The sequence below is a fragment of the Haplochromis burtoni genome, unplaced genomic scaffold (assembly GCF_018398535.1).
Source record: "Haplochromis burtoni strain Fernald_Lab_line unplaced genomic scaffold, NCSU_Asbu1 Contig_418, whole genome shotgun sequence".
In the NCBI taxonomy this organism is placed as follows: Eukaryota; Metazoa; Chordata; class Actinopteri; order Cichliformes; family Cichlidae; genus Haplochromis; species Haplochromis burtoni.
In genome coordinates, this window is record NW_024582779.1 from 428,972 (window position 1) to 452,543 (window position 23,572).

Genomic DNA, 23,572 nt, shown 5'->3' on the forward strand with positions numbered 1-23,572 from the left:
CTTCTATTTTCATCAACAGCTGTGAGGAACACTAAATAAGGATTTCTGTCTATTGAGGTATCCAGTCTTTCCTCTGCTTTCCCAGGATCAGTGATTGTTCCTGCTAAATTTGGTCCAGCAGTTACAAATTCTTTTCTTCATGGTCATTATCAATGAAATTCTCCTGTGGTACAAACCCACTGCTTCAGTGACTCTCTGCCCCAGCACTGTGACAAGCCAGTCACCTGTGTTCACCTGTAGCCCCAGTGTTCCCCACACTGCTTTGTAAAAACTGTGATTAGCCAAATGCCACCCCAGTGATTTCCCACACAAAATTGTGTGGTATTCTTTGTTTAAAATAGTGTGTAGAATAAAGAATTGTGAATCTGATCGCTATTTGCACATTGGCATCTGGATTTGGGTCTTTCTCTTGTGGTGGTCAGAACAAGATGTATTTCTGGAAGTGCTGTAACCAGGTTTAAGAAAGTGATTTCTCAATGTCATGTGCCAACAAAATGCAGAACAGCTAACTCAACGCTACTCCCACAGACGTCAATTGAACTCAGGACCTTCTTGCTGTGCGGCAACAGTGCTAACCACCGTGCCACCGTGCTGCCTTAGCACTGATTTTATTACAGATATTAGTAAACATCATTGTTGTTAAAGGCATTGCTCTACAATAACTGGAAGCATATCTACTTAATATACTTGAATTTGTGCATGTAAATGGGGAGTCTTCCCTGCAGACAAAGGTTAATCAGAGGCCTACAGGCATCCATGCTAGGATCAATACCTTGGACAGTATTATTACCAAACACTGGATACATTTTAATTGCTATGTAGACGACACTCAGCTTTATTTATCCATGAAACCAGATGATATACATCAACTAGTTAAACTATAGGCATGTCTTAAAGAAGTGTCTGCACATAATCAGACTTTTTTCCACTCTTGTGTTCTTAGTGTTAGTTGTAGATCTTTTAGAATGAAAAGTCAGGTGTATTAATTGATTCGCGTCTAGAATACACACAGAGGAAAAAAAGAATCTTCCCATTTAACTTTTTTGTGATTTCCTGCCTCTTCTGAGATAAAAGAGGCCACCCAAACACATGAGATATTAATGGAAAGCTCAGGATGTCCTCCATTTAGCACATCAGGATTTAGGGTAGCTAAAATAAGAACAAATGTCCATTACACAGGACATAAATGAATAGTCTGGTTCTCAGGAGGATACAGAGTTAGTATAAATCAAAAAATTCCCCCCCCAATCGAGAAAGTTTGCTTAATATTGTTTGGGTCTGCATCAAGCCTTTCTATGATTACTTAAACTATGGAAAATATTGATATTTTTGGAACGAGGTCATAAAGAAAAATTGAGTCCAAAGGTCATATAACATATTTTCGGACTTTTTACAAAGGAATGCGTAAAACACAAACAACTGCAGTTTTGGAGTAGATACCAATGTCTAAAACACATGAAACAATAGTATAGTGTAATAAACAGCAATACAAGAGAAAAGACTGCTGGCCAGAATTATCATACCAAAATAGGATTCTGGTTAAAAACCCAGAAAATTCCCACTAACTAAAAAAAAGAGAGGAAAAAAAATCTATTTTTAGACATTAAGGGAAACTCACTGTATTTGTACCTTCTGCCTATAAAACATATTCTACTATTGCTGTCTCGTGGGATCTCAAAACCAAAGGCTCGCTGGGCCCTGACCTGTGGCTTTAGGAACAAGACTCTGGAGCACTGGTAGAGAAGAGGGGTCGAGAGGCGGGCTGTGAGACTCTGGAGACTGTAAGGCTCGGTTCCAATGTTGGTAGAGAGCATGTTCAGACTTGCAGCATCAATTGAGCAGACAGATGGGCTCAGCTTCATTACCTCTCTGTCACTGGGCTCAGTGTTTGTGCTGCAAACAGTGCCACACGTCTGTCAGCAAGCTCATCAGTCTCACACACACACACACACAAACACAGACAGCTCAGTGTTCCGGTATTGCCATATGAATACATTCATTTTAAAGTTTCATAGTCAGTCAGTTTTGGTTACTTAACTGAAAAATTGTGAAGTGCGTGCGTAGCTGCATAAAAAATGCACTGAAATGCTGACTGAAGTGAAAAACCTCAGCCGACAGGAAATATCTAAGGTAAGGTACACTTTTCACTTCAGAAGACACAGAATTGTTATGTATATTATATAATTTCTTACTGAATCCCTTGCAAAAAAAAAAAAAGCTAATCAGATTATTTCCAGGTGATCAAAATCAGACACTGATAAGAAATACTATTCTGTATTCATAATTCCAAGATTTTCAACACCACTAATGCAAAGGTGTAATCTGGGATGGGGTGTAACACAAAGTGAAAAAAAACCCTATTAATCACCGCATAGTTAACGTCAGTAAAACGCCATTTATTTTAAGATTAAGGCAAACCAACCAATTAGGACAAAAATAAAACACAGGGAAGCGTCAGAGTCTCTGAAGCCAAAACAACAAACAAAACACAACTTTCTAGCTAAAAAAAAGACCACTCTTTCTGCAAGAATACAATCTAGACAGCATACATACGAGTGGTGTAGATAATGTGATAGCTGATGTACCTTCCTGGTGCAGTGTTGACCTTTCCCGATGAACATGGTGGTACTTCTTAAAGGAGTTTCTGTTTTACTCTGTGTGATGACACAGCCTCCACCATGTAAAAAAAAAATGGTAAAATGGCCTGAATTTGTATAGCGCTTTACACTACATTCAGTCATTCACCCACACACTGGCAAGCTGTATTGTAGCCACAGCTGCCCTGGGGCGCACTGACAGAGGCGAGGCTGCTGGACACTGGCGCCACCGGACCCTCTGACCACCACCAGTAGGCAACATGGGGTTAGTATCTTGCCCAAGGATATTTGACATGCAGCCTGGGATCGAACCACCGACCGTCTGATTAGTGGCTGACCTGCTCTGCCATCTGAGCTACAGCCACCCAATGTGTTACAGGTGATACTCACTGTTATGCCTCTCTCCTGACTTCTGTGCATAGCGATCAGCATCATGGTGCTGATCCAGAAACCTTCCTTTATTATTTATTCCAAGTGCTATAATAAAAAAGACAAAAGAAATTAAGCAATAAATATAAAATAATGCATTCATGATGATTCAATTTGTTTGACTATCCACTCTTTGTAAGAAAGAAAGCCAAGTAAATATTTAAACTGTCGAGCTATAATAATTTTGCTGCTGTTAAATGAGCATTTTTGTCATTTTTGAAATATAAATTACTATAATCTGTTTCTTAATGTATTTTCTTTTAAAATACAGTGTGTGTATTTTTTAATATTGTAATTATACAAATCCATGTAATATGTGGATATGCATATTAGATAGTTTAGTAAAAAGAAGCCCATCAGAAAGGCAGGGAAAGCCCTGTAACTTACTTTAAAATGAAATATGTTCTTTAGTCTTATCAATAAGGTGGCATAAAGGGTGACTGATTTAAATATTCTCATATGCTCATATAATATAGATGGTGTCCCTTACAAAATAGCGATCCAAAAAGAGATGTCTGTATTTTTTGTATGTTGTAAGAAAGAAGAAATTTTGTTTATTTGTGAATGTAAAATATGTAATTTACTGTGTCCTGCAATCTTTAAATGTAAACTTTCTGGCAGTTCTGTATAATTCCAGAACATTTCCTGGCGAAGGTTCACAGATCACACACTATTTAAATATATAATGACTTGTTTACTGTTCCGATTTCCAGTATTTGGGTAGGCGGTTACACGCACTCACACACACACACACACACACACACACACACACACACACACACACACACACACACACACACACACACACACACACACACACCACAGCGTAGAGTGAGAGCAGCACGAGAGGAGGAGAGCCCCTCCTGCCTCCTCCGGTTTCCTGTCAGAGCAAAGTGAGTGTGCTTGCTTATAAACGGTGTGAGAGAGTGTGTGTGTGTGTGTGTGGATGGTTCAGCAGTGACTCTCCAGCTGCTGAGCGGAGTGGAGCGCACAGTGTAGCGGACGCACAAAGTCAACTCCCTGGACTCTCTCGTACTCCGCGGTTCGTGTGACTGAGAATCTCGGGCAGGGGGACACAGAATCATGAAGGCACGGCGCTGCTCTCTAACTTTCCGCGGAGTTGTATCAGCCTTTCTCATATCTGTGCTGCTGGAGCCCGGGGCTGCCGGTGAGTTACACAAACACCAAACTTTAACAAACTTTCTGCTTGTTCGCTGTCACGCGCTCTGGTGTCACTATATAACGTATTTAACGCGAACTTAACTGAACTGGAGCTGAAGGGGGCCGGGGGAACGTTTTCTCTCTGGCGCTGTTCGCGTGGCTCTCCGCAGAGCCGCGAACAGCGAGGTGTAACAGGTGACTCAGAGCGGGCTGAGACGCTTCTCAGCTCTGCTGCCCGTGCAGCCTGAAGCGTACCCACAGAGCGCCTCAGAAAACTTTCCCTCTCGCTGTCAGACCTTTCACTGCTGAGGATCACAGGTTTTAGCAGACCGAACGATTATTTTAAACAGGATTAGGAACAATGATAAAAAGGTGTGTGTGTGTGTGTGTCTGCGTGAAAATAATGGGGCAAAAGTAAGCTGCGTTGTACAGAATCACATTTCTGCCTCTTGCGCATCCATAACGTCAAGGCTTTTACTTTAAAGGGTCACTCCACCTATTTTACGCTTGCATACAGCCTGAACAGGTTTAACGTTTCTTGTAAAACCCACTAAATAGTTATAATAGCATTATGGAATCTGTCAGCTGGAGACCTGTTAGTGCTAAAAGGCAAAAAAATGTGTGCATCTTCTGAGGTGTTCCGGTTCCTCGCTTTGATCAGAGTGAAGAAATGTTTTCATCCATTAGGAGTTTGACTTTTCTCTTTAGCTGTTTGCAATGCAGTAGTGCTTCTTTCCCTCCCAACATGCCAATTAAATAGATCTGGCCACTTTCCATCTGTGACACCATGACAGCTGTCATGTTAGTAAACCACAGAAACTTCCCCTTGTTGACAAGCGGTTAGCTCAACTGTAACAATGTTGACAAGAAGATGAAAACTGGAGTCGTGTATTTTGTTGTCCTCATTACACTTCTCCTTCCCTTCTCCCCCTCTCTCCTGTTTGTTCCTGCCCTCCTCCCACAGCAGGAGCCTATTTTGAACCTGGAAATCCCGCATACCACAAGGACTGTGTGGTCCTGCTGCATTACGTGTCACAAATAGACACACACGCACACAAGAGCAAGAAGACATACAAACTTGTACCCACATGAAGACACAAGCTCACACATAAACTTATTCCATGCCATTCCTCCAGAGCTCCTTGAGCTGCAGGAAGCTCCTCGCTGCTCTTCCACTACTGGACCAGCTTGACATTTTTGGTTATCCAAACAGCAGAGTTGGACTGTTTTTTATCTTCTCCTACTTTTTTTTGCTTCTAACTGATGTCAATAACAATCCGCTCAGCAGGATTTCACAAGGTTTCGTTTTCCTTCATTTCCAGGGAATCTTCATTGTGTTGAGGCAGATGTCGCTGTGCATTTCCTATTTCTTGTGCACAGTACTACGTTTAAGCATGGAAAATATAACTTTAAGCTGCCTGAGTTATGCTCCTTTGATTCCTTTTAACCATATTTGTCAAGTCTTCATTCTCAACACGCTTCACTGGAGCGTTCGGATTCTTAGAGACGAAGGAGGGATGGAGGAAGAGGGGAGGCCGAGAGAGGGAGTTAAACAGGAGGAAGATAAAGACAGGGAGGAATGAGAGGATTAGGGCCAAAGTGGAGTGAGGGGTGGATTAAAAGAGGTGGGAGGATAACTTTCAGGAGCAAAGGGGGAGAGCCCAGCCGCCTGCTGTGGCAGTTATGTGGCCCCGAGCTGCCTTCTGCCAGTTGTCTTTGCACATTTCAGTGACAGCGCTGCAGGGAAAAGAAGAAGGGTTCTTGTTTCAACTCAGATTATTTCACATTTTTATTTCCTGTGTTGCTCCAGAAAAGTGTCAGCAGTAAAATCTCTTTCAGGTTTTTTTTTATAGGATTACTTCTGAAAGAGCTGTAGCTTCACATTGAAATGTGAGCTCATTAGGCCAAGCAATGCTGTCATACCTGAAAGCATAGTTCTAATGTCATTATACTAAATGCCTTAAAATGTTGTTTTTTTATTAATTATTTTACAATTTTTTACACATGAAACATTCATGAGTGAGTGTTTGAGCACAGAAATCTTTCACTTCTACTCACAGTAAGAATGCATTTAATTTGGAACAAATTAATTCAGAGCCTTGAAGTGATACAAACCTATTAAATGTTTGCCTGGTTTGCAGATTTTTCCCTTTTTCCAGCAGTCCTTCCTGTATAACGGTGATGAACTGCAGTCAGGTTTCCTGCCTGTCCTCCTATCCACACTTCGCTAACGTCCTCAGTGCTTTGGAAAAATGGGGAAAGAGGAAGAGAAGCAGGGAGGAAACAGTTTAGCTGATGTGATAATGTGCTCTATATCCTTTAAGTTAGCATTTCTGTTTCTATATATATTCATCCATCCATCCATCCATCCATCTTCATCCGCTTATCCGAGGTCGGGTCGCGGGGGTAGCAGCCTAAGCAAAGAGGTCCAGACCTCCCTCTCCCCAGCCACCTCCTCTAGCGTATGCGGAGGAACACCAAGGCGTTCCCAGGCCAGCCGAGAGATATAATCTCTCCAGCGTGTCCTGGGTCTGCCCCGGGGCCTCCTCCCGGTGGGACATGCCTGGAACACCTCGCCCAGGAGGCGCCCAGGGGGCATCCTTGCCAGATGCCCGAACCACCTCAGCTGGCTCCTTTAGATGTGGAGCAGCAGCTGCTCTACTCTGAGCCCCTCCCGGATGGCCGAACTTCTCACCCTATCTCTAAGGGAGAGGCCAGCCACCCTTCGGAGGAAGCTCATTTCCGCCGCTTGTATCCGCGATCTCGTTCTTTCGGTCACTACCCACAGCTCGTGGCCATAGGTGAGGGTAGGGACGTAGATCGACCGGTAAATTGAGAGCTTCGCTTTTACACTCAGCTCCCTCTTCACCACGACTGACCGGTGCAGCGTCCGCATTACTGCAGCCGCAGCCCCAATCCGTCTGTCGATCTCCGGCTCCCTTCTCCCATCACTCGCGAACAAGACCCCAAGATACTTGAACTCCTCCACTTGGGGCAGGAACTCATCCCCGACCCGGAGTGGGCACTCCACCCTTTTCCGGCTGAGAAAAGGGTGGAGTATATATACTTATATATATTAAATTCAAATTAATTCAGTTTTATTTATATAGTGCCGAATTGCATCAACAGTCACTTTAAGGGTAAAGACCCTAGAATGATATGGAGAAAACCCCCCAACAATCAGACCATCCCCTATGAACAAGAACTTGAACATCGTGGTACTTCTTAAAGGAGTTTCTGTTTTACTCTGTGTGATGACACAGCCTCCACCATGTGTTACAAGGACGTGACAGTGGGAAGGAAAAACTCCCTTTTAACATCAACAAATGTCCAGCAGAAGAGGAAGCCATCTATTGCAATTGGGCGTGATGGGAGAAAGAAATAAGATAAAAGTTACTCTGTGCAAGAGAGTCAGAGAGGAATACACAGATTTACTGTTGTCCAGATAATGTTAGAGACCACTGGATGTTATGGGATGCTGGATGTTCTTGCTCTAAGCAAAGAAGAAATATCAGTACTATAAAGTAGTTAAAATGATTTACGTCCATCACACCAGTGTACAAATATGTTTAAAAATGTTCATGACTTGTTAGTATTCCTGCCAAGGCTCACAAGAAGACATATCCTGTATATGCCAGTCTGGATGAAACCTTACACGAACATCATCACACAAATAGCAATTATTAACAGAAGTTAATAACCACTGACTCAGCCACTAACAATGTAGTACGCCAGTCCTGCCATTAGGCCATTGAAGTTGCTCAGGTCAGTTAGTGGCCGCATTGTGTTGGCTGATTGAAATGTATTTTAAACACCATATCATTTATGCCCTTCTAAATCATTAAGCACAGTTGCTGTTAGAAAAACTGTTTAGCATCCAGAATTTTATAACACTCTTATTAAAAAATGTGTACTTAAGCATACTCCTTTATCATCTGGATAGTAGATACTTCTCAGTCTTTACTTTCTCTGCCACTAACGAGTAGGTATTTATTGTGGTTATTCATTGGTCTGACTGCCAGATGGAAGTCAGTCACAGTAGCATGATTTCCCTCCTGCAGCACAGAGAGATATTACATTTCAATTACCGCTCCTTCAGAAGCCATCAAGAGCATAGTTAATGACAGCCCACACTTTTCCCCTCCACTTTCTCGAGACGCACTGAGGTCACTTGTGTTTTCATACTATAATCCTTGCACAAGGACTCGCAGCAGGGAAAGAGTGCAGCAGTAATAAAAAAAAGACGCTTTAGAAGAGCTTTAGCAGCTGGAACAATGACCCAAATCACAATGCAGACCTTCATGCACAGTTACCCTTTAACTTGCTGCACCAGTCTGCTGAAACTTCAAAGTTAAAGCTCTAAGGCTGCCAACACCACCCATCGAAGATCAGAAGTGCTGGTAACCTAAATTCAGAATTTAAAGTGATTTTTCTTTCCTAATCTTTGTTAAGGATTCTGTTATACCCTGTGCAAAAATAGACCTAAAGTCACTGTTAATGAGCTCTTGATGTGTAGTCAGTATTGCACAAGAGCACAATAAAGATCCATCACCATCGTAAAATATTTGTGCTCAGCGTGTAACTCTAGCTGTGTTACTTATTCGGATTGATGTAGTCTCGGTGGCACTTTGCTGCACTAAATCAGCCACTTTTATTTGTCTCTGAGGTTGTGTGTGGGTGTGAGCGCTCTGCTATTTCACGCTCTCTGTCCTGTTCCAAACTAGGCTCAGTGTGATGGAATGTGCCTTGAAAATATATTAACTGTGCTTCCTGTTAAATGAATAACCCAGTCTGTGCAGACTATGATCGAGTGTCACCCACCCATGTGAACACACACTGCGAGCTGAGGCCTTGCAGTTGGTACTGCATAGGGAAGGTAGCGAGCATCTGTGCATCTGGAAGCCAAATCCCTACTCTGGTCTGGTCGGGTTTTACACTTTGACTTTGCAGAGTTGATCTGACGATAGTGCAGACTGCAGTTGTTTTGTCTGTACCTGAGATTTCAGGCCTGTGAGGGCTGTTGTTGTTTGGAGCTGGGGGCCCCTTTCATCAGATGGAATTGGTTATCTATCATATCAGTCGTCATCTTTCTTTACTCACTCTGTGAAGGAGTCTTTTAAGGATGTGTTTATCTGAAAAGTAAGTAAAGGAAGTAATCTAGGAATTCTTTACAGCAGTGTGGATCATTAGCTCAGGTAGAGAGCTTAAGTGGAATCTCATGACCGGCATAAACTGCTTTATTTGCACTTCTGAGTCAGTGATTGTGAATGATTGACTCAGAAGTAATTGGACAAATACACATGATGTCAAAGTAAATCATGATGCTCTCCCGCTGCGACCACTCTCGTGCCATCCTGTTGTAGCATCCATCTGCTTTTAGTCTGTTTCTCGGTAAGCAGACTGCACTGAGTTCAGAAGACTGACTACCTCATCTGGTGGTCAGATTTTCGAGCTCTTCCTCCCTGAAACCTGCTATTGAGATATATATTTTACATCTTTGACCTGCTGGAGAGCAACCCATTTCCACCAGTAATTCAATTACATTTTCAATTCAATTTTATTTATACAGCACCAAATCACAACAACAGTTGCCTCAAGGTCCTTTATATTGTAAGGCAGACCCTACAATAATAGAGAGAAAACAGAGAAAACCCCAACAATCATATAAGCAAGCTCTTTGGCAACAGTGGGAAAGAAAAACTCCCTTTTAACAGGAAGAAACCTCCAGCCGAACCAGACTGAGGGAGGTGTAGCCATCTGCCGCGACCAGTTGGAGGTGAATTGATGAAGACAGGACAAAGACATGCTGTGGAAGAGAGACAGAGATTAATAATAACAAATAATTAAATGCAGAGAGGTGTTTAAAGACATAGTGAGTTACAAAGGTGACTGAAGAAGAAAAACTCAAGCTGAGCACCTGAAAGATGAAGACTCTGCCTCCCATTCTACTTTTGGTCATTGGACTGATTCTTATATAGCACTTTTCTACTCTCCCAGAGTACTCAAAGCGCTGTATACAACATGCCACATTCACCCATTCATACCCACTCATACAAGCACTTTCTTCTATACTTAAGTGCAATCTATGCATTCACACACAGTCAAACTCCAATGGACGCATCAGAGAGCAACTTGGGGTTAGTATCTTGCCCAAGGATACTTGGCATGCAGACTGGGGAAGCCAAGGATCAAACCACCAACCTTCCAGTCAGTAGCTGATCTGCTCTACCACATGAGCCACAGCCACCCTTTTCACTAGCTGGGCTCACAACCTCAGGACGGCGCGGCACGAAAACGAGAACAGGTGTCATATATAGACAAGAACCAGAAGGGGAATGTTTGGAGGTGTGGTCCCACTCCTGAAATTCAGATAATTTATGTCTAATCAAATACTCAACAAGTAAGCCCGCAAGTCTAAGAGTGAAGTGCTCTAATGGGGTTATATGGTACTATAAGGTCAACAAGATAAGATGGGGCCTGATTATTTAAGACCTTGTATGTGAGGAGCAGGATTTTGAATTCAATTCTGGATTTAACAGGGACCCAGTGAAGGGAAGCCAAAACAGGAGAAATATGCTCTCTCTTTCTAGTCCCTGTCAGGGACTAGAAAGAGAGAGCAGCATTTGGGTCAACTGCAGGCTTGATCCTGATATTAATGAATTAGTCCAGCCTAGAAGTAATGAATGCATGAACTAGTTTTTCAGCATCACTCCCATAAGAGTTTTTCTTTCTCACTGTTACCAAAGCACTTGCTCATTGGAGGTCATATGATTGTTGGGGCTTTCTCTGTTTTCTTTGCATTATTATAGGGTCTTTACCTTAGCCTCCTAGGACCTGGCGTCCACATATGTGGACATCACATTTTGGGTTATTTAGACCAAAATACTCAATTTTACTCTACAAGCGCCCCGATATCCACTTACGAGGACATTATACTGCTACTGTTCTCTCGAAATTTTAAACGAATATCCTCATATGTGGCTCTCATTTTTCTTAGAAACAAAAATTAGGTAAAAAAAAAATCTGGTAATTCTTTGTTTTTACATTCATCAGGCCCCAATCAGCCCAAATATCAAAGAGAAATTAAAAATGCATGCCGTGGAAGAGTTCGGGTCTTAGGAGGTTAGAGTATAAAGCAAAAGAGGTAGAAAAGAGAGGGAAGAAACCCCCCCCCCAATAAAAAAAACCCCAAATAAAACTGAATTGAATTGAAAATTGACTGATAATTCAAAAGAAGGGCACCTTTGTTCAAAGCCGATTAGTTGGATTCATTATAAGTTTAAATGGCAAAATAAGGACAAAGCTTACCAAGGAGCATACCAAGTATCTTGTGCTGAACCCTCTGAGGTTTGAAATATTATCAGTTTTTGACGATTGCTACGTTCCCCCACCCATGCTGAGGCATGATCTGGATTTTCTGCACACTGTTTGTTTACCATGGTAAAGCTTTTTTGAGAATCCATAAGACTTTTGCCAAAGGCAAAATGCCTTTGACGTGACTGTAGTTTGAAGTCTAGTTTCACTATGATCAATACTAGCTACATTGCCCACAAAGTTTTTAGTGATAAAGAAAACATATTCAAATTAGAAACATCAGAAAGGGTCCAGGCTGCAGTAACTTGGGTTTTTTTGAATTTTAGAAAATAAATAATGGGTATTGGGTATTTTATTACAAGTCAGATTCAAGCGGCTCCACTGCAGTTTTTGGTACTTCTGCTCATGAGTTCATTTTTCAGCCCCAAATCTTGGTTTTAACCTGAGGTGTAGGAAAAGATTAAAAGTTCAAAGTTCTGCTCAGTGAAGCTGAACCATGACAGCCTTAGGAGCAGACCTCCCAGCAGAGGAAGGCTTTCAACAACACTAAAACCATCCATGTGTACCACAACACCTGCACACTATACACAGAGCTTCTGTCCCACCCAGAATCTAAAGATTATTTGAACACGAAGCCACACAGAGAACTCTTCCTGCCCTTCCCAGATTTCAAAATACAGCCATAAAGCCTAAAAAGCCCTATGTCGTCTCAGGAACTGTCATATGACATCGTGGCTTAGCTTTGTTTTTTACATTTTCTCCTAGGCCAGCAGTTTGGCAGCTTGGAGCAGACAGGTCTGTTCATGTCACGAAGCAGGGAAAGATCAGAGAGGCGTAGGCGGGTCGAGCCACGCAAAGGAGAACGGCAGACTGTGCTGATTACACGAGCCACCGTACCGCATGCAATACTTCTCAGATAACAATCATCCAGAGATTAGATCAAACAATATCTGAAAGCTGATTGTTTTTTTTGTGAAGAAGAAATGAAGACAGAAGAGGCTGCTGTGGACGTTTGTCAAGACGGAACATGAAAACCGATCTCAGCTCAAACTTTGTAAACATGAAAAACACATCTATTAAATGACAAACGACATCACGTGACGTCATTACCACTTCTAAGTCTGTGGCCCTGTTTCTAATGTCGCTACATCATGCGTCAGATTCTTTGAAAACCTTGTGAGTCACTTGCACAGTTTTTAGTCACAAATTGATTCTTTTATCTCTAACTTCCTATAAAACTTAACCGTTTACAACATAAAAGTACAAACTGTTTTTCATTCATGGATTATAATTTTAAAAAGACTTTGATTTATCACTTTGGAGTGCCTTTCTTTTAGTGTACAGTGTCACATGTACCTGGCAACAAAAATGCTCACATGCTAGTTTATGGTTATGTATCTGAAGAGGAAAGAAAATGCTGTCGCTTGATAAAGGCTGACTTTTGATTTAGTTGTGGTTGTCTGTATTGGTGCTTAAGTGTGGTTTTGACCTGTTTCTGTATAGCTTCCTGGTTTCTGTAGGACTCATTTAGCTCATTTGTGGTGGCTGATCCAGGTACAGAGTGTGGCTGTGAGACGGAGATGTTTCCCTGCTAGTGGCTGTCTATGTTGACACTTCATGGTTCAAACCTCATTTAGGTCAGGCAGATGATGCTTTCATGTTGCTCCGCCCTACTGTTTGTGTAACTAAACTTTAAAAAAAGAAAAAAAAAGAAAAAAGACCTTACATACCAGATGCATAAAATCTGTGCAATTATTTTATGCGTTACAAATGTTTTTCAGACTCACCTATTCTTAATGTAGTACTAGTTTCACAGGACAAATGTAAATAAAAACGTCCACCACTACTGAAGTTGTCAAACTATACTACTACTAGTCGCTGCTCCGGGTCAGTCACCAGTGTGTAAATATATTACATGCCAAGTTCATGCTCAAAAAATTTGGAAATGCGTGTTGTTTTTTCACAAACATTCAGTGTGTAAAGGTGTTTTTTTCACCAGCCTCTGATATGTGAAAAGCTCCATTGAGGAACCCACAATATTAGCAGTGCAGAGACCATTACAAACATGAAAGAGGAGTGAATAGTTTAAGTAGCAGGAAAAATAATAATATGAAATAGCTTGCTAACATTTCCCTAATGTGAACTATTCTTTTTTTATGCCTGAGACGAAAAATTACCAGTCAAATACTACTAAAGAACAATATTACCGAATTATGTTTCAGTACTCATGAAGTGTGTACTGACTACTAACTACAGCTGAAAATTTTTAATTTTCAGCTGTAGTTATTCATTTAGATCAGGGGTGGGGGAACCCCAGGCCTCAAGGGCCGGTGTCCTACAGGCTTTCGATGTGTCCTTGATCCAATACAGCTGATTTAAATGGCTAAATTACATCCTCAACATGTGTTGAAGTTCTCCAGAGGCCTGGTAATGAACTAATCACTCAGGCGTGTTGACCCAGGGTGATATCTAAAACCTGCAGGACATCAGCCTTGAGGCCTGGAGTTCCCCTACCCCTGATTTAGATTGTATCAAAGATTCTGAGCACATCTTCTGTGTGCCATTTATGTATATTGTTTTTCCTTTATACTCAGACCTGCTAACCTAGGAAATGCACTCAACTTTACTAAGAACACACTGGTCCCCCTTTGCCTTCAAAACTACCTTATTTCAACCATGATAGAGAGTGAATATACTCTAATTACCTCCATTTTTGTCGTAGCATTTGCTTTCATGTATGCGTAGGTGTTAGTAAAAACACGATAGCTTAAAAAGTTTTGAATGAATTCTCATAAAACTTTGTTAACAACACAGTAAACTTTGCTACCAAGGTCTTCAAGGTTGACTTAATGAATTATTGGTCAAAAACTGACAAAAAGACTTGTGTGTCATGTGTATTGCGAACGTATAGAAAGTACTGTATAAAGATTTAAAATCGTGTCACGTTTGACCTGTGACCTCTACTTCAATGTCAATAGATATATCTGGTCAAAGTGATAATAATCCTAGAAAGAGCTATTTAAAACAATGTGTCTTACTACCATTGTTTGTAATTACAACATACAGGCATATAAGGGGAATGATATGGGGAATTCTCAATACCACCTTATTTTAAGACCTTGCTGTGTAAATTAGAGTAACAGGTTATAACCTGTTACTCTAATTAGAATACGTGTACAATGTTAATAAATGAGTATTAATTTTATGGAAGACAGGATAAACTGCACATGTACAATATATACATATTAGTTTTATCAAAATTGGTTTCAACAGGTCAAATAACAAAAACCTGCACTCTGCGATTGTTTTTACTGAACTACAAACTCCTTAAAGTACTTTTCAGTACTGCTCAGACAATGAGCTGCCTTGGCAGAGGTTTGCACTCTCTCAGTGCTTCTTGTTACTAATATATTAATTTGTTTTGTCTTGACTTTTTAAACTGCAGTCTTATTCTATACCTACTTTTCTCATTTGTTAATCATGAGCTCTTGTTTAGTTTTGGTTCACGTGTAGCTTGGTTATGTGGTGCATTTTGTTTCAGTATATCATTATTGTCTTTACACTGTGCTTACAGCACATCAAACATTTTTTCTGTGAATCGATTTTTCAAAAGAGTTTGGCTGAAACTTTAGGTTTTTAGGCAGAACTTTGGTCATGTTTGGAGAGTACAATTCCAGGAATTTGCGCCAGCAGTCATAACAATGTCAATGCTCTGAACATAAAGCCCACAATGTGATTTTGTTCTAATATATATAAAACAATATATCAAATTTGTGATAGTGCTTGTGTTTCCTGTACAGGCAAAAAAAATTGTGACTCGCTGTATGTGACAGCAGCACTTGATGAAACATGAAACTAATGCGTGTTGTTGTGTGTGTTATTTGCAGGTCTTGTTTTTCAACTACATGAACTTTGTAAGTTCTGTGATGTGGAGCTTACCTCCTGCAATGGCACAGGTATCTGCAAGACCAACTGCAGCATCTCATCCATATGTGAAAAACCAACTGAGGTCTGTGTTTCTATCTGGTAGGTATCCAAGAGAAGTAAGCAATCTTCATCTCTTACATGTGATTAACTAAGTGGATGGTATCCTGATAGTTCTTAACGTATACACTGTTAAACATTATACCTCAATGTGTGTTTAAGGAGAAGGAACGAGACAAACTTGTCCATCGAAACTCTCTGCCACAACCCAGCAGAGCCATTGTACGGCATTACCCTGGATGACTACAACAGCACCACCTGTGTGATGAAGGAAAAGAACACAACAACGGGGTTGGCTCATTTCTGCTCCTGTAAAGGAGCAGAGTGCAACGAAGAGCTAATATTCTCCCAAAGTGAGTACCTAAAATTTTGAAGAAGCTTAAAGCAGTAATTAGATTTTCCTGAAGCCAAGGAGAATAATTCCTGGAGTTCCACAGTTTAGAATGTTTCAGCTCTTTGCTTTGGTTTCACAAACTCCAGCTTCAGTGCTCACATCTACTTCTTGCACAATGCTAGCCAGTAACTGTTAAAAGTAGTGGTTTGCACTTCCATTTATCAGAAAATTCCAAAGGACTGTAGCTTCCGGTAACTGTTTGCTAACACCATTAATTTCACAACATGTGCCTTGAGACAGTTGTTGTTGAGAATTGGGACTGAACTCTGTGTGTGACAGTGTTTACAGCTACCTCAGCTCTTTCCTGAGGCCCAAAACCTAATTACTGCTGCTTTCAAGTCTGATACTACTTCTTAATGATCCAACCCTGCAATGCCTTCCTTACCTGGTCTGTGACACTTATCCCCGTGCGCAGTTATACCTGCAAAAAGATCACCAAAAACTGTTTACAGACATGCAGGCTCAGCAGCTGTAGGGACCAAAATGTATTTTTTCATTATTGTTCTGACTCACATTTGTCACGATGGTGATATCAGTTTCTAGTAGTTGCTACAATGGGTGTGGTTTCACCTTATTTACCTGGTTGCTCAACAGGTGATAGGATCATTGAGAATGGAGAGGATAAGTAGGGCTCAGGTATTTTCTGCTGACCGTCTCCTCTGGTCCTGTTTTCATCACTCATTGGCTTATGGCAATGTCTTGTTCACTGCCAATTCATTCATTCATTCATTTATTCCGTTTCCTTCGATAACATCATCATCCGTCAATTCGTAACTTGTTGGAAACTGTTGTGTAGTGCTGTCACAAAAAAGTTTGGTTCCTTCTCTTGGACTTCTTTTTTTGGACAGCAAAAAAGTACAAAGTACAAAAGTACATTCTTTGAAAAATGCGGTGTTTTATATTCTGGTCTCAGTATTTGACTACACAGGAACAAACACCAGCTTTCAACTAACCAAATGCAGTTAAGTGTGACACAGTTAAGAGAAAAAGACGCATTTAGCAGATAGATTATTTTATAGTGGCTGCACAGCCCTTCCTGCTGACATGCTTGGCCAGTTCTAAAATAGACCGCTGTTAGAACAGCACATCTGTATTCCTTTGTCAAGTGTGTCAGTAGCTCTTTGATTCTCCACATTATTTGTTCAGTCATTCGCCCATCCCTGGTACTTTCATTTATTGATACCCGTTCATTCTGTCATCTTATCACCCCCACCTTCTTCTCCTCCTACGCTAAGCTTGTTTCCAACCACTGACAAGGAAACTGCTGTGCGTACCTTGGCATGCACAGTAAAGCTGCTTGCGAAGTTCAAAATGTTGTGGGCCTACTTTTTTTAGGGTCTCATTACGGTTGCTACTGTCTTGTGGAATGATTTGAGAATCCACCGTCACCGCAAACAGGAAGTGGAAACGCAGTACTCACACGTAATGATGTTTGGGGAATCCTCAGTGTGGTCATAGAAACACAGCTGGGTTCTGTGTGCCTCTCACAGTGCTGAGAGGAAAAAGTGGGTCTTTCTCAGTGTGTGTGTGTGCGCGCGCGCATTGTCGTGTAGGCCAGCCGCACTGTAGAGCTCAGACATATGGTTTCCTGTCTGTGTTTAACTCGAATCAGAAACATCTCTTGCACATGGTGAAAGGCTGCGTAGACTTGCAGCACCTCTGTGATGAAGTACAGCTGTTTACTGTTCTCCTGCGTCAGTCTTCTTCTTCCCACCTTATTGACTAAACCGTATCTTTAAGTTGCTTTGTGCACATGCTTCAGCTAATGTGGGCAGGATGGTTACAAACTGAAACACATCAAAACACCTGCGAGCTGCATTTGCTAAGCCTGGGCTGCTGCTTTGTTTCCTTTAAATTCTCGCTTCATTTGTGTCCCTAACATGTAGCAATACCATGCAGAGGCTTTTGGATTCATGAGCTTTGACAAGTCTCAGCCTCCTGACATTCAGTTGTCTACCTTTGTTGCATTGTGTCTGTATCTAGTCACTTTCAAAATCACAGCTTAGACAGGCTACACATGCCATCTTCATTAGGTAAGACTTGAAAAGTGCTGTACAACATCTGTACCTAAGTGCTTTCGATCTGAGATTCACACTCTCATGAAAAGGTTGGAGACCAACTTGTGCCCAATGATACTTTGATCAATCCATGTTTTTTACTTTCATCTCAACATTTGAGGTTTGGCAGGTATACTGTTAGTTATATAACCATGTTAGACCATTTATTGATTTTTAAACAACACAAGTGGATAAAAACAGGAAGAAGTTAAAATGTGTGCTGCATTTGAAAGTAAACCTAGCTACAGTCTACAGCTAGGTAAAGTAGACTTTCTACTAAAGTTTATTAAATGTCCTGGTGGATTGGCTCATGATAGGAAAAGAAATGACTCTGGGAAGTGTTATGCTGGAATTTTCTCATGCTTAGATAATTTCAGTAAAACATGCAAGTTTATGTTTTGGTCCCTTACAGTACATCAACCTTAAGTACCTTCTACCTGGGCCTGTGATGATGAGCTTCACAAATCCAGCAAAAACATACTTGTTGCCACGATTTAGTGGGTTTTTGTTTCTACTCGAGCAAAACATGACGTTCACGGCCTCCTCAACAAACAGCAATTCCCCGGGGACAAAATGAGCTCTCATTTTTCACTCACTGCACACGTTTCATAAACATGCTGAGATCCTCATTTTCTCTTTAGTAAGTGAGAATGTTTTCTTCTTGTGTGCGGTCTGTGTGGGTTATAAAGCTGTCTGAAGTCTGATATCTGAATTCATCAGCTCCTCCTTCTGATTTTGGCAAGTTCAAGTGTTCTGTCAAGGATGTATACAGCACTTTGTGTAAATCGTAATCAATCTTTCCGAAACACACCCGCACACATACACACACACACTGAGTTCCCATAGGGTAAGGGTTGTGGTTCCTTCCTCCCATTGAGGATGCATGCAGCAGGAAGTCCTTGTTTGTTTGCTGGACCGCTGCCATGGCTTCCTCCCCTCCAAATACCTCACATTGTTCTGCCCCTGCGTTACATTCTTGTGACATGCTTGCAACAGCATTTGTGCATCTGGTTTATTGCTTGAGAGCAACACATGTGGATTCTCCTGAGTGAGAGTGAGCGTATTTGTGTCACAGTGAGGGAGTGAACATTGTGATCCCACAGCAGCGAACGCAAACAGGGCCCATTGTGTTCAGCGAGAGGCCTGTTAGGAATAAATCAGATGGGGAAGTGTTTGCTGTGTTGTCACTGACACAGTGTGGTAAGATGACAAAATAGATCAGTGCTGCTGTTCATCAAAGCCACTTACAGCGAGATCCACAGCTGTGTCCACTTTAGAGATTTAGCCACGGGGTATTAGCCCTGCTAATCTTTCATGTTGGCTAAATAAAGCTTTAACGCTCCACTAATCATTATTTTTATAATAATAATGGCTCACATAGCTATACTGAGAGGTATTGCCTATAATAAGGAAGCCACAGAAAATTATCACCTAAGGTTACTTAATTTCTCGATTCTGCAGAATTTTATATTCCTCATGATTGTATTTTTTTGGGGGGCTCATATTTTTACACTTCTCTGCATTCTCGCTAACCTTGTGTCCACATTCAACACCCAGCTGAAACAGCATAAAGATGTATGCGAATGCCAAAATCTACCCAACACTGACAAAGGGAAGCATTTAGAGGCAGATATTTTGCTGCTGATGGTGAGGATTCAAGGAGCTTTATTGTCATTTCGTTCCACTTCATGTAAACGTGATGCAAATGACAATAAATAGGGCTGGGCTATATCATACCATTCACGATAATACCGGTGTAATTTTGGGCAACGATAGGAAAATGAAATATCGCGATAGAATATGGGTAAAACGCGCATGCGCAGTGCCTTTGTTTGCATACGCACATGGCGGCGACGCAGAATGAGAAGAGCGAAAGTGGATCGTTAAATGAAACAGATGAACCAGAATTGGTTTGTAAAAATGCTGCAACTTCAGTGGTGTGGGACTGGTTTAGCTTTTGTCCGTCAGATGCACAACAAAGCACTATTTTTGGTAGAGCATGCTAGCGGGCCGTCGTTATTACCGTGTTTTTTGGAAAATACGGCGCACTTAAAATCAATCCTTTGATTTTCTGAAAATCGACAGCGCCCCTTATAATCCCGTGTGCCTTATGTATGAACTCTGGTTGTGTTTACTGACCTCGAAACGATTTTATGTGGTACACGGCGCTCAGCAATCTGTCAAATGTTTTAGTGCGACTTTGCTAAGCTACGAAGCCGCACCGCTTGATGGATTGTCGGAGCATTACGGCATCGCAGGCAGGAGCCTCGCGGAGTGATACGTACTGTGCTTCAACATAATATTACCGTACTGTGTGTGTATAACCTCTTTTTAAGTTTTGTGGATATTATACATGGTTATGCTGAGGATATGTCGCCCAATTTCCGCTGGAAATACCTTTTGGTTAAACTGTCAGCAAGGAATTTGCACTGTTACATTTTTATAGAACTTTAATGCACATGAAAAACAGCTGCTTGTTTAAGTGAAAATACATTGATGGGGTTTTTTGCACTAATAAAGTTGTGGAGTTGTAAAGTATTTTGTCTAGTGTCAATTATATCGTCAGTTATATCGTTATTGCAAATTTTCAAATGTATATCGTGATAAATATTTTTGGTCATATCGCCCTGCTCTAACAATAAAGCCCCTTAAATCCTTGAATCAAAACACTAAAAGGAGAGCAGATATTAGAGTACCTAAGTTCAAACAAACCAGACACAAGTCCTAATATAGATAAATGGACATATCCCCTGATGTGTCCTGTGTCATTGGCCACCCACTGTACAACCAACAAACCAAACAGAAATGTAGCACTTTGGTCGGACACCAAACAGGATTTAAGATTCAAGACTTCTTATTGTCATTATGCAACCATAACACTGTATTATTGTAGGGTATTTACCTCACAATATAAAGTGCCTTAAGGCAGCTATAAGTATAAATACAAAACATGACATATTCAATTCAATTCAACTCAATTTTATTTATACAGCGCCAAATCACAACAACAGTCGCCTCAAGGTGCTTTATATTGTAAGGTAGACCCTACAATAATACAACAAAGAAAAACTGAACAATAATATAACCCCTTATGAGCAAGCACTGTGGCGACAGTGGGAAGGAAAAACTCCCTTTTAACAGGAAGAAACCTCCGGCAGAACTAGGCTCAGGGAGGGGCGGGGCCATCTGCTGCGACCATTTGGGGTGAGAGAAGGAAAACAGGATAAAGACATGCTGTGGAAGAGAGACAGAGATTAATAACAGATATGATTCAGTGCAGAGAGGTCTGTTAACACATACTGAGTGAGAAAGGTGACTGAAAAAGAAACACTCAATGCATCACGGAATCTCCCAGCAGCTCACACCTATTGCAGCATAACTAAGGGAGGATTCATGGTCTCCTCTCTCTCACACACACATACATATACATATATATATATAATGTGTGTATATATATATATATGTATATGTATGTGTGTGTGAGAGAGAGGAGACCATGCAAACGACACACACAAAAGCCCTGGCTGGACGGTGGATTTGAATCCAGGTTCTTCTTCCTGTAAAGCAGTAGTGCTAACCACCACACCACCAAACTCTTTGATTTCTATGATTCAATAGCACTTGGGAAAAAAGACACATAGTAGGTAACTGTCCTCTTTGGTAAATCTTAAAGCACGTTTACAACTTTTCTATTCTTCGCATTAACATTTCTGTAATAATTTCACCCACTCATTTTTTTTAAATAAATCAGCCACATTACACCATTTTTAACATTTACGTGTGGCGTAGATGTCACAATTTTCAAACAGATTTAAATGACAGTGTCTCCTCAGATTCAGTGTTACAGCAACAGTGGTTTGAGCATGACTGATCACACTCTACCATCCAATAAGTCTGACTGTTTTTAACAAAGCCCAGAAAGAAAGTCTATTTAAAACCCACTCAGTTTAATTGGTTATTAATAAGTGTATATTAAAGACTGGCTTCCAGAAAACAATAGCCTTATGTCTGGTGCATTTCATTGACCTGTAGTAGCCTGGTAAAAAAACAACAACAACAACAACAAAATAAACGCGTCAGTTGTTTCAAGAATTGGCCCAAAGCTATTGCAAATCGTACCAAATCTCACTTTTGAATCCTCATTTTGACTCCCTGCATTTTCTCAGTCACTGTGTCAAGAGCATAAAAAGTGGTCAGAGATGATCCCTTGCACCCTGACAAGGCTGAACTTCTTTATCTGAAGTGACAGTTGCTTTTAATTAGGAGCCTTGTAAAAATGATTCGGCACGGACTAACACCGCCCTCCAGTCAGTATCAGCTGCACATGTGTTTTGACGCTTGTGGATTCTTTTGAGTGAGAGGCGAGGATAGTAAATACTGCCTTGCCATAATAACGTGCTATTTTTTTATGCTGTATTCACAGCTGTGTTCTTGTGAAGCTACAATCAATTGATTTTTTTACTTACGGTATATTTTTGCACAGATGTAGCCTGGTCTCTTCCAAGTAATCTCTTCCTTTATTTTGGCATCGCTCATGATAAACGCTACTTCCTCATGACATGGAGAGGGGATTTTTGGTGCCAGTGAGGTCTCTATTTTGATGACAACGAATAACAATAGATAACAGTGGGAAATGGAAAAAATAATGATAATTACAACGGCTTCTTTATCCAGCTTGAAAAAAAAGGAAAGAGAAGACGACATATAAAACTGACCTTTTTTCCAAGATGTACTTTTTTAAATCCTTCCTCCTTAACTATGGAATCTTGGCTTGTCATCAGTGAGTACATCAGTCATTCAGTTACACAGCAGAGCGCTTTATAGAGAAATGACTCAAGCAGGCCAACTCTTAGACCCATAAAAAGAAGGAAATGGGAAGGACAGTGTGAGACTAAAAGAATGGTAGCCAGAACAGACACTGAGATGGGAAGATGAGATGGAAACAGAGCAAGTTGGAGGAAGGGGATGTTGGAGCTAAAGCGATATGAACCATGTTTATGGTGTAGTCTGAGCTTTGGAGCCTGCTGTTACCATAACAAGTAAATAGTAAGTATGATACTCAGTTTTAGTTGGTGTTACCAGCCTGTCTGCGGCTGGTGAAGCATGGCCACAATCACACACACACATAATATGATACCAGCCTGGATAAAGCCAGGTTATTTTTACACATTTGGGAGGATTCAGACTCCACCAACAGTTTAAGTCTCAAATCAAATATTCTGACATGAATATTTATTTATTAAATGGACATGTGACTCTAACACCAAAGCTACAGTTACTTCTTTTTTTGGTTTGTTTGTTTTATTCTGTTGAGGAAGCAGATGTCCATATCAAAAGACAAATTATCACTGTACAGGCTGAGCCATTTATATGGATACACCGTAATAACATGGGAATGGTTGGTGATATTAAAGTCCTGTTTGTGGCACATTAATATATGTGAGGGGGCAAACTCCTCAAGATGGGTGGTGACCATGGTGGGCATTTAGAAGTTGGCCATCTTGGATACAACTTTTGTTTTTTCAATAGGAAGAGGGCCATGTGACACATCAAACTTATTGGTAATGTCAAAAGGAAAAACAATGGTGTGCTTGGTTTCAACGTAACATTATTCTGTCATGAGTTATTTACAAGTT

General features: G+C 40.9%; 1 protein-coding gene across 1 annotated transcript in view; it reads left to right on the forward strand.

The window, feature by feature from the left end:
• Positions 1–3,934: 3,934 nt before the first annotated feature.
• Positions 3,935–23,572, forward strand: part of LOC102313422 (TGF-beta receptor type-2) — a gene marked incomplete at its 3' end in the record, with an annotated part of 33,361 nt that continues 13,723 nt past the window's right edge. The window contains 3 exon segments of the mRNA XM_005945165.3: positions 3,935–4,194; positions 15,389–15,527; positions 15,648–15,838. Coding sequence (XP_005945227.2) covers positions 4,110–4,194; positions 15,389–15,527; positions 15,648–15,838 — 415 coding nt within the window.